This window comes from Cantharellus anzutake, assembly GCF_015039405.1.
Source record: "Cantharellus anzutake strain C23 chromosome Unknown EI90scaffold_287, whole genome shotgun sequence".
Classification (NCBI taxonomy): domain Eukaryota; kingdom Fungi; phylum Basidiomycota; class Agaricomycetes; order Cantharellales; family Hydnaceae; genus Cantharellus; species Cantharellus anzutake.
The window spans coordinates 1-11,644 of NW_024067237.1; the positions used below are offsets into that span (position 1 = coordinate 1).

At 51.0% G+C, this 11,644-nt stretch overlaps 3 protein-coding genes across 3 annotated transcripts; 2 read left to right on the forward strand and 1 right to left on the reverse strand.

The window, feature by feature from the left end:
- Positions 1-107: 107 nt before the first annotated feature.
- On the reverse strand, positions 108-1,461 carry EI90DRAFT_3283474 (uncharacterized protein). Its single transcript, XM_039066915.1, has 5 exons — positions 1,311-1,461; positions 1,123-1,254; positions 711-1,049; positions 513-638; positions 108-451 (listed from the first exon to the last, which is right to left on the reverse strand). The coding sequence occupies exons 1-5, from the start codon at positions 1,363-1,365 to the stop codon at positions 225-227; spliced, it is 879 nt and encodes a 292-aa protein (XP_038907576.1). The 5' UTR covers positions 1,366-1,461; the 3' UTR covers positions 108-224.
- Positions 1,462-1,685: 224 nt separating this feature from the next.
- On the forward strand, positions 1,686-4,557 carry EI90DRAFT_3139838 (uncharacterized protein; the record flags this gene model as incomplete). The annotated part of the gene is made up of 6 exons (XM_039064945.1): positions 1,686-1,989; positions 2,044-2,115; positions 2,167-2,397; positions 2,459-2,727; positions 2,782-3,275; positions 3,321-4,557. 6 exons carry the CDS (start codon positions 1,686-1,688, stop codon positions 4,555-4,557), a joined length of 2,607 nt encoding a protein of 868 aa, XP_038907577.1.
- Positions 4,558-9,555: 4,998 nt separating this feature from the next.
- On the forward strand, positions 9,556-10,511 carry EI90DRAFT_3139841 (uncharacterized protein; the record flags this gene model as incomplete). Its single annotated transcript, XM_039064946.1, has 2 exons — positions 9,556-9,677; positions 9,728-10,511. 2 exons carry the CDS (start codon positions 9,556-9,558, stop codon positions 10,509-10,511), a joined length of 906 nt encoding a protein of 301 aa, XP_038907578.1.
- Positions 10,512-11,644: the final 1,133 nt, after the last annotated feature.

An 11,644-nucleotide genomic window follows, 5' to 3' on the forward strand; every position in this document is an offset into this window, starting at 1 on the left:
TGCGTCATTTCCAGGCCGGAGAATAAGCACCATGTCAGCTGCCGTAGTGGAGTCTGTAAGTAGTCATAATAGGCAGGACGCTCGACCGGGACAAAGGAAAACTGGGGAACGGATTTCGCGATTTAAAGCGGAGAGAATGTGATGCTCATACATTGGTGTATCATTAGTCAACAGCGTACAGAGTAACAAGCATTAATAGTATCCTGAGATCCTGAAAGCAGTCTTTATGTAACAGTGACATATTCTCCCTTGCCATCGCGAATGATGACAACTTCGCAGTCAATCTTTTCACCTGTGTCCATGCAGTGGACGAGTGTGAAATCCAACAAGTCAACCTTGACGCTGCGCTTTTCCATGAAGGATCGGCCGAGGACGACATCAAAATGAGTTTCCTCGGACAGATAAACCTGATGTCGTGTGGTGGTTGAACCAAGAGTAATTGGCCATTCCCCTGAATATTGGATCGACATCAAGGGTTCAGTTCAACCATGACCATCACGATCAACTCTCACCGATCGAAATCAGACCAGTGTATCCGTACATTCCTGGGGTGGCATTTTCGGGAATAAAACCATGACGCTTGGCAAAATTACGAGAAATATACACATGGCGATATCCGCTCTTCAAGAGCATTCGGACTAAGCATACATCACGTCAGCCAAAGATTGGTCAGCGATGATAACCTGGAACATAGAGGGAAAGTTGCACACCATTACTAACTGGACCGATGCTCCCTCTAACTGTGCGGACGCCGTTCTCGCTATGGAACCGATGAAAATCTGCCTTAAATTTCGCCACACCGGTTGGTTCGTTATACGGAGCATCAGGTAAGGACCTGGTACTCCGACGAGAGCGAACACTGCGGAGAGACTTGGCATACGGGCGGGGGGCGGGAGGCTCGGTAGGGAGGAAGGTGTAAAAGTGAGGATTCTGGAACTCCGGAGGCACAGGAAGGGGTGTGTCTGGGTCATGCATGTGTATTGTAACTTCGGGTTCACTGCCCAGAGCGTCTGACTTGTGTCTCCATGCGAAAATAGAGTAGTCGGACTCTTAAGTACACAAGAGGTAGTTTTAGCGGAAGCCGAACGAGGGCTCGGCGCCGACAATTGACTGGCTACCTACCATCGTCTAAGTTCCAGTAGGAGCCGCCATGTTGGTATTTGACCCAGCCAGGACCAACGTGTTTCCCCCTCGCAGCGCCAATTGATTTACGGCTCAGTTTTTCAAATAGCATCTGTACGTTGTCCTGCTGCACTGTGTTAGGGAGTGGTGAGTAGCGCACCGAGATGCCAAGGAGCTAAACATCGCACAAGAATGCAGTATAGAAAAGGAAGAGTGGGGGGTGTGTATGTTCAAAATCTGCATATTTCTCTTGCGTGAGGAGTGATGGAGGGGTGACACTGGTGATGATCCCGATGTTAGAAGTACTCAAGTATCTCCGATTGTGAGACTTTGTTTCGGAATCCCACGTGACATTAACCCGGGCATTTGACTGTTTGCTCGGCTGTTTCTCTTGATGGGATGCAGTGCAAGATGATATATCATTTTTCGGTGGCTCATTCCATAGTTCCGACTCAACCGTAACACTAGGTCCGTGCAACACTGTTTCAAAACGCATTGACTAGTTGGTTTTGAAATTTGACTTCGGCTCCGCATCGAGATCACTCCACCTTCATCGATTCTTCATGAGTACTCCAATGGATGTCGACCCGGAAGATGGGGCTGCCAGGGATGATCGGCAAATGTTCGATAGTCGTGTTATCCTGGCGATCGATAACTATCGTTCTACAAATCCTGAAGTTTTCGGAGAAAAACTCAGTACTCGCGCAGCACCAAAATTGCTACATATATTGCTCTCAACCCATTCACCCACTGGTACCGTTCCTGACGAGGAGACATGTGATGAACATATCATCTTTGCCCCAAATTTACTGTCCAAGCTTTCTAAAGCATACCGCAACAAGTCTTTCGTCGAGTTGTTGAATGATGGTAAATTATGTTCGCACTGTGGCAGTATTATAGTGTATATGATGCCATTACTAGTCGATGTGCGGCCCTTAACGGGCACTACTAGTCAGGTGGGTGGCGGGCTTCCAGCCAGTCGTAGTATTCGCGGTAAGCACCTGTTTATCATGAGCCCCTCATCCGCCTGACGGGTTGCATCAGGTCTTCAAGAAGCATTTGAAGAGCCCTACCAAGGAGCAACGCACAAGCTGCTTATCGAGACATTGAACGATTATTGGCAGTCAAGTGCCGGGATGGCAAGACCATATAATTTGTCGCTATCAGTAATCCAGTCTTCGGGTATGGGGAAATCCAGAATGGTCGCTGAAGCCTCGCTCTCCATATTTACGATTCCAATCAATATTCGTGAGGAACTTGGCCATGGTCTCAAAAGTGCGCAATATATCATCGCGAATCCCATATTTGCGATCATCGATGTTAATTTTACCGCTAGCCTATCCTCCTCCAGACACAGAGTTTCGCCGTTATTTTCAAGGACATCATGCAAAAAGCGATCTTCGGCTGCAGGCAGAGTATGCAATTGTATTGAGCGTGCTATTCACAAAGGCCGCCGCACTTCTCGAGACACTCAGGTTCAAATATAAAACAGGAGCGGAGCTAGCATATGAATGGGCTGAATATCTCGACGAAGGACGGACCGATACCGAAGTTGGTGTGAATAGGAAGGTGTTCCTGGATTCTGTGGTGGATGAGGCACGTAAGGTGATGTCTAGAGGTATTAATAGTTGCTGCCTCATGCTGAATTTCCTTGGGAAGCTCAAATTGATGGAGCTACAACCAGATGAAAGAGAAACCCAAACGAAACTGGAGGTGCTCAACACCGGAATGCGGAAGTCGTGTGACACGTTTGTTAAGGCCATGGCGAGTAATGATGGGGGAGCAGAAGTCAAATGCATCATTTACTTTGATGAAGCTCACCAGCTTACCGAACTCGTCCCACGGGAAAAGAACATGGCTCGGAGTCACTCGCCCTATCATAATCTTGGCACAGTGCTATCTGAGCTGACAGAATTCCCTGTTTTTTTCATTTTTTTATCTACGAGTTCTCATCTCCAGAAATCCGCACCCTCGCCCGCTAGCCATCCATCAGTTCGCATTTCTCAGGGCTTCTGCCTTTTCCCTCCTTTCACTGAGCTGCCGTTCGACATATTTGCCAAAAAAGTATTTCAATCTTTGAAGGGCAAGAACAAAAAATGCAGCCTTGAAAACGTGGGCCAAACGGATGTAATGGTAGGGTTCGGGCGTAGCCTGTAAGTGACTGCTACATTTGCGGCAAAATACTAAATTCGCAATAGATGGTATGTCCACCACAAAAACTGGTTGGAGCGGGGAGGATTATCTGTTATACCGTTCGCCAGAGACAAACTGATGGCGCAAGGGGACGAAGCGAAAGTATTCCATTCTCGCATTGCTGCTCTGGGGGTTCGCATCGGGATAACTTTCGACAATACAACCCAAGCCTCGAGGATTACGGAATCAGAACTTGTTGAGTCTCACATGCGTGTTGTTTATGCTATCCCCGAGCATCGCGAGTTCATGCACACCGGGTCGCCCTCTGAACCTATACTAGCTGAGGCAGCAGCAAGGTGTCTGAACGACCCTTTGGATGGCCGTGGAATAGAATTGCAAGGTCCAGAAATCCTAGCTCAGGCTTGTGAGAAGAGACTTCTTGCGAAGGGAGAGCGCGGGGAACTCTGCGGTCGACTTCTTGTGACCATTGCTCACGATATCGCCCTCAAACAAAGCCACTCTGTGCCAAACAAACCTTCACCTGACCCATATTTCCATCGACCTGTCCCTGTCATTGACTTTCTTAAGGCTCTATTTGCGAAGCCATTCGATGCTATGGTGTTGGAAGCCAAGTCGGTGACGGCCAAGGCGGACATCCCTGATTTGCAAACAGCATTTGCAAATGCTTATGTCTTTTTTTCCCATTTCGCCCTGGCCAAAAACTCTGAAATGCTGTCTGCTCCAAACCTGGCAGTAGCTCTGCTGCGTGGCATGGCCCTCCAAGCCAAAGATAATCAGAAGTCGATTGATGCTGTTATTCCTGTTCATATGCGTCACGCAGCCGAGCCCATCTCACCAAAATCGACGTCAGCCATCAACTTGCAATTTAAGAACCGCAAAGAGGCTGAATATTGTCGCGTTTCTCGCGGGATCACCGTTCCGGATAACACGATGCCAGTAATATCAATCATTTTCGAGCTCGGAGACATGGAGATGGGAGGGGAGGGGCTTGTGACCATTACTCACGAGACACATCGCGAGACTCGCGGCTCTAAAAACAAAGTGCACCCAGAAGACCACCACTATGAAATTGTCGCTTATGGCTGCACTTCGAAGACTTTCGCAGCGGTTTCACCAGCTGTTGAGCCACATTACCAGTCTATTCTCGCGGTTCCCACTATTGTTGAGGACTTTCCTCGGGCGACAAAGGGCAAAAGTTTGGAAGCCTTTGAGAACCTGAAACCGTTTTTTGATGGCCTCCGAGAATTCGCGGAATGGTCAAAGCAGTTGGAAAGTGATTGATTGGCTTGTACATGGCCTTCATGTCCCAGGAATACAGATCCCATATGATTTTTGTTGGGTATTGGTTTTGTTTCGTAGTTTTTGGTCATTTTCAAGCATTGTAGGCACCCTGTAGCGTAATTAATGTAGTACGACGCTAGTCGAGCCGTTCCAAGACCGAGCCGAATCGCTACATCACTACAAGGATCTGCACACTGGCACGTAGGTGTCTGCAACTGTCTTCCTCTATGTGCACATGCATCGCTTCCGTGGTACAACGTGCTGTGAGGTACATTAGTCAGCAACAGCACGGGGGCCGAAGGACAGGAGCAAGGTTTCAGTGCAGGCATCCCAGGAAAGGGGTTGGGGGAGGTGGCGGACAAAAATGCGCGTCGAGCTGAGGGGTTGAAGAATGATCAATCTCGCGTGCACGGTACTTTTCCGATGGAGGGCCCCAATAATTAGCTAATGATCCAGTTGCTCTTGTTAATCGCCACGCAATCCAGCTGGCCCCAATGGGAAACTGCGGGGCGAAAAAAGACAAATAATTCATCAGCATCGCATCTGTGTTCACTGAGATGCAGTCAAAAAGAAAACTTGTACACTTACTGGTACAATGACCTACCAACCGTTCAACCGATGGAATATGAACACTCCAATCAGTCCACCACCCACTTAGCCAAATGTTCAGCTTGTCGTTCCACAATCTCTCCCATAGTGAAAGAGTAGACGTGCTATCCATAGGTCATATGGCAACCTGAAAAGTCTGAACTGTGGAACAAAGTCCAGAATCACTGAATATCAATTATTAGCGACACAAAGCGGGGGAAAACTCAACTGAGACAGGCAAGTTAAGTACAGTAATTCACCCATGAATGGTGTTGTTTTTGTAATTTTGAGATTGCAACCTGAAATAAGCACCAAACGGAAATCTATCATTATGGATCATAGCCAAACTAAATGTTTACATGTATACGAAATATTAAAGCAAACAGATGGGAAATGAGTGAGTATATGAGCAAACAAAAAATGAGGCCTTCCCTACTCAATGGTTTTGCATGACAAGGTGTGACAATGGATACCATGTGCCAACCCAATCACTCGTTGTCATCCCCAATGGGCTCAACCTCCTCCCCTCCACACTCTCTGACCATATCTGATGCCAAACCAGCCAGCTGGGGATAGTTCGCTGCTATCCACTCTGACTCCTTTCGGTTTCTTTGGCACCCTCAGCTCTAGTGCCTGCAACCTTTCCTTCTCCTTCCACACTGCCGCACATGTCTTCTGCCCTCTTTGGAACTTCCCAATCCTTCTGTACTTCCTTCTTTACCTTCTCTAACTCTTCCTCCATCATCTTCCTCTTAAATCGGTCTGTTTGGTGCTGAACAAAGCCACTGTGTGTCACCACACATCCAAATGTGCCTTTGATCCGACCACCCTCCTCTTTGTGTTTGTCTCCCTTTTCATGCGAGAGAAGCTGGGCCCGAGCCTTTGATGCATACATTCCACACAGAGCTAGCTGGGCATCGGTTGTGTCTATGGCTGACACTGCACTTGCCACATACTCTTTTGCGCTCCGGAATTCAGAGCGTGTTTCTTGCAATTCGGCAATCAACTCCACATGCATCTTTGACTCATAGCTTGTTCCCTCAGCTAGGTCCCATTGGATGCTTTTCAGTCCTGCAGAATCCCCATATGCCTCCTTTGGAAGTTCAAATGTTGAACGGAGTGGTGATGTCAAAACAACAAATTTGGACGATGATGAGAACAACATGATGTGCTCTAAATCATCGACTGCACACCTTTTTGCCTGGGAATATGCCACTGGTGTCTCAACTACTGTTGGAGATGTCGTTAAGAAGCCTTGGCTTTGGCATGTTGGGGTGTGTATCAATGAGGAATCCTCAGGTCGCTGCCAATGTACTGCATAGATCATAGGATCAAATATTGGCTGATCGTTTGTATTGTCATCGTTGCCTAAGTTGCCATCCTCACTGTAGTGATCACTCTGACTGCCAAGGTACATCCCAGGGTCCTGAGAGCTGTCAAATGGGGAAGGTGTGTCCTCGCACTGGTACTTCTTGGCCAAGAGTTGACTGTGGAAGTACATAATCTTCTTAACAGGTGATGTAACAGGCAGAGGGAGATCAGCACAGGTTGAGTGTTCAATACTTGGTGCCAGTTGTTGGGGGTGGATTACAGCTGGGTCAAATGGGTAGACACCAGTTACATGGAAACAAGTCTTGACATGTTCCTTGGTGACAGAGTCCACCCAAGCCAACCCAAACACAGATAGAAATGAAGTTTTGTTCAACTTCTTTGGGACATTCTCCTGGTTATAAATATCATGGTGTTTGGTGAAGGATCTTTTGAGAAGGGCGAAAATCACAACATCAAGTCCTTGAAGCACATGAGTCGTATGAGCAGGATAACAAATCACAACAATTTTGTGCTTGTGTGCATATGAGATGAAGTCAAGGCTGTAATGGGAGTTGTGCCCATCAACGATGAGGAGACGGTAATGGTCCGCTGCCTTCTCTGTATTTTCATTGAATGTTTGGAGCCAGTCCATTCCAATCTCATGGTCTGTCCAGCCCTTGTCAGAAACAGCAACCCTGCCAAAAGTGAGCTTAGGTTGAATTGTGAACATCAAGACTTACACGCATTTCAATGGGTTGTTCTGCAACCATTTTGAATTTATGTTTTGTCCTTTGAAGATCATGACTGGTGGCACATAGGAGCCATCAGCACAGACCGTCACAATGACACCAACATTCTCGTGGTTGCCATCACGTTGGACATGTGCCTGTTTTGTCATCTTGCATGCAATCACTTTGATCTTTTCCCCAGTACCAAATGGGAACCTGCTTTCATCCATCCCATATATGTTCTTAGGCAAGAAGTTGAACTCCTTGTATTGAGCATACAGGAGCTGAAACCAATGTTCTAAGGTAGTGGGGTTGACAGCACCACTGCAAATATTCTCAAGGTTTGAGCTCCATTTTGAATTGAGTCGGTCCTTGTTATGGATCAAGACATTGTCAATCCAGTTCTTGCCTGGTGTTTGGAGATCAGGATGTCGGACTTGGGAAATTTCTAGTGCATACTCCACAGCTCCACCACATGCTAAGGGGAAGCCACAGTCTGACATGAGGAGTAAAAAGTCAACAAGAGTATCATTTTCAGCCTGATTTAGCCATGATTTGGCCACAGCTGCTGCTCTACAACTATGTCCACCATTGAGCCTCCTTAGAAATTGTCAGGGCACACACCCTGACTAGCCCGGACCCGGACCCGCATCCAGACCCGCATCCACCCACTGCGCTTCCCGCATCCATGCATGCTCTGCTTGCCGCATGTTCCAGGCCTGGTTCCCACCCCCTCATGTGACTTCCGGGTATCCCTGGAAGTTTGCCTGATATTGTGGCCACTGTGGGAAGATGAGAAGTTAGCTTCCTTCTCATCTTCTTACCCACAGTAGGCAAGTGTATCTACTTGCTGTCAGGGCACGCCCGCCTGACCCCGCGCTGCACCCTGCGCCGCACTCCACTACCCCGCTATCACTCCCCCTCTCTCCTCCCCCACTTTCCCCTTTCTCTCTATCTCTATTTCTATTTCTATCCTACGGTCGATTTCCCTTTCTCTATGTACCACTACATACCTAACCCTGCCCCCCCTGATCGCCGCACGCGCCGTGCACACTCCCACCTACTGAGCGGCCACCTCCAGGATCTCCTGTGGAGACACCCAGGGAGGTGCGGCTGTGTGCGGAGATGACATGGCTTCCTCCACGTGACCCTAGCCGCATGTATATAATAGTGCCTGGGGTGGGAACAGAAGAAGCAGCCTTCTTCTCAACTTCCCACTTCAGGTAAGTACCGTAGCTTTCCCCTTTAATGATAATCTCAACTTCCCACTTCAGACTAAGTGGTCGGGGACGCTCACCCTGCGACGGGATCGCCGCTACGCACAGCTGCTATTCGTCCCACCGAGTCCCGTGCGCAGGGACCTCACCGCTTTCAGAGCTGTCCCTGACAGCAGAAGAAGGCTTCAACCTCATCTTCCCTGCCTCCCCCACTATGGTGACCGAAGAGCAGTACGATGAACTGCTGTCCTGATTTCACGAGCTCCAGGCCATCGTAGAAAGCCAAGCTCAGAACCAACCCCCAGCCGCACCTGCACCGGCACTGGTTCCCGCACCAACACCTGCACCCGCCCCCAGACCCAAACCGCCTAAAGTCGCCCCCCCACTGCCTTCTCTGGAGCAGCCGAAGACCTTGACCGCTTCAAGGCCGAATGTGGGATATACTTCCATGTCCGAGCAGCGGAATTCCCCAACCCCCTCTCCCAGATCCTCTTTGTCCTGTCCTATATGAAGGGAGGGACTGCAGGGGCATGGGCGATGCAGTGCACCATCGCGCTACTGACAACGGGCTCCCCCAGCTCACCATGGACGAGTTCAACACAGAACTCGACGCCATGTTCCAAGACCCGAACCACAAGGCTACAGCCAGACAGAAGTTGGCCACCCTGCGGCAGGGCAGCAACTCTGTGGATAAGATCATCCAGGAGTTTGAGATCCTCGGACCCGCCTCACGGCTAGGGGACGTGGGGCTAGTGGATCGCTTCGAACAGGCGATCAACTCCTGCCTCTGCGAAAGCATTTACCGCCTCCGCCCCATGCCAACGACCTGGGCTGAGTGGAAACGCGAGGCCACCCTCCTTGACAACCAGTGGCGGCGTTTCCAGGCAATGCAACCCCACTTAGCCCCCACCAGACCCCCACTCTTACCCCCGAGACCCCCACTCCCTGCCACTCTCCCACAGCCACGCCCCTTACCCACTGCCGCCACGCCCCAGCCCCCCGCCCCCCGCCCCGCGGCAGGAGCAGGGCCACAACCCATGGACCTTGACCACTCGAGGATCGACCAGAGGTGAAACGGGCTGTGTTACAATTGCAACGCACCAGGGCACATCGCGCAGGATTGCCCGCAACCGAAAACCCGCCGAGCTAGACGGATGCACCCCGAAGACCTCAGAGCGCTCATGGAGGGGCTGAGGAGACAGCTGGTAGATGGGCCAGAGGCAGAGGGAGAAGGGCAGGAAGCAGAGGCCCAAGAGGATTTTCAGGAAGGCGACCGGTGAGGGACGCGTCCTGGCCACCTGCAGGCGATAGTACCAACTCATGTAGATACCGTGAGGCACCTAAGTCGGCGCCGACGTCTAAATTCCACCGAGTCATTGCCAAGAAAAAGAGGAAAACCGCATCCTTGAACAGAGAGATACCAAGCGCGGCGCTGGAGGTAGCGGTCCTGCCACCTGCCATCTACGTGCTGTCAAAGCAACCCCCCAGATCCCTTAACCTAGCTGTAAAGTTGACCACCTTGACCTCCCTCGCTACTGTCTCTGTATCAGCCCTCTTAGACTCAGGGGCTACCGGGAACTTTGTGAGCCCCGAGTTTGTCAGAAAACACGGGCTCGAGACAACCCCGCTTGTTACAGGAATGGGTTCCAGGGAACCCAACCTGTGTCATATCCGTGCATACCCGACCCCGACCCGACTTCCGGACCTCCACCCTCTTCACCTCCGGAGTCATAACCTACCGCTGCCTTTCCGATACTCACCTTCGGTCTTGGCAACACACCCCTCCTCTTACCTCTCCGACCCCTTCTCCGTCCGTTCCGATACTCATCTCGGACCGAACATCGCCCTACTCGCCACCCTTCCTACAACTCCGCTCCCCCCTCACCACACCTCCACCCTCCCGTCATCCCCTACGCTTTCTCCGTCCGTTCCGATATCCACCTTCGGACCTGACTACTCTTCCTTACCTGTCCCCTCTCTCCTTCCTCCGTCACTCCTCCGCCACCCTTCCGCCAAGTTACGACCATCCACCGCTGTTCCGTACTTCACACTCGGACACCGTTCGTACCTTACTCCGAGCCTCCGTCATAGTCCATACCTCGGACTTTGACTCCACCTCGGTCTTAGTCCATTGCATTGGTGACCTCATACTACGTAAACACCATTGCCAATATTCCTCGGACTTCCAACCCCGCCTCCGTAACCTCCGTAAGCTCCGCAACCCCCGAGCTTCGCGGACCGCCTCCGGCACTCTCGCCGTTTGTAATGTATTTCTCGCAATTCCCCCTCATCCCTATTTGGACTACTGCTTCCTTCTATTCTAGCCAGTTAGTCATCACCCCCACTTCCCCTCATCCTCCTGCCCCTCTGGGCCTCGCCCACTCTACCTCCTTTCGGATGTATCACAGGTCTTGCCCTATGACCTTCGGTACCGCTCCGCTCCCTCTAACCCTTTGTTCCCGTTCGGACGTCTTCGTTCCGATTCGGTCACCCTTTGTTTCTCCTTGTGCTTTCGCCCCTTCCTTATATATATCGGTGCTTGTACATACTCGTCTGGTTTCAGTCCGAAATCGACCTGAAATGCCCCCAAGAGACTTCCTGCTCACCTACTGTGAAATTAAGGACCAAATGGACAAACAGCAATGGCACAGCACTCCGCTTGAGTCGCTGAGGCCAAGGTCCCTCCACGCTAAGTCTCCGATTCCACTCCGGAGTCGTCCGTTTCCGCCCATCTCTAACAACCTGAGCCATTTGGCTCACTAATGAAGGTGGCTGCATAGCCATCGGAGGGAGAGCAGAATAGGATGAGTGTATGGAAGTACAACCTGTGTGTCGGCCAACGGTAACTTGGCGCTCCTGGGAGCGTACCGGTAGCGAGTATGATGTGGGCTCCCTGAGGGAGCCACCTGGCCGTCTGCTAACGGGGACTTGGCGCTCCTGGGAGTGTGCCGGTAGCGGGTGTGCTGGGAGTGTTTGGCTAGCGGTGACTTGGCGCTCAATGGAGCGTACCAGTAGTGAGGGATACTGGGACTCCCAAAGGGAGTCACCCAGTTGGTGGCTATCGGTGACTTGGCGCTCATGGGAGCGTACCGGTAGCGGGAGTTGTTGGGGAAAGCGGGCTGGTGGACCAGTGCACGGTAGTGGGTGACCATGGGAAGTGGGACCCGCGGGTGCGTGGCCAGGCATCCTGGAGCTGCCTGGACCGTATCCTTCTCCTGAGGAGGTGGGGTAGGCTACAGTTCC

Excerpts from the sequence above, each read along its gene's own strand:
- EI90DRAFT_3283474 (XM_039066915.1), bottom strand. The coding sequence starts at position 1,365 with ATGCAGATTTTGAACATACACACCCCCCACTCTTCCTTTTCTATACTG. Across the intron at positions 1,050-1,122 it reads CTACTGGAACTTAGACGATG|AGTCCGACTACTCTATTTTC; the intron begins GTAGGTAGCCAG and ends TGTGTACTTAAG. Across the intron at positions 452-512 it reads CACTGGTCTGATTTCGATCG|GGGAATGGCCAATTACTCTT; the intron begins GTGAGAGTTGAT and ends TCCAATATTCAG.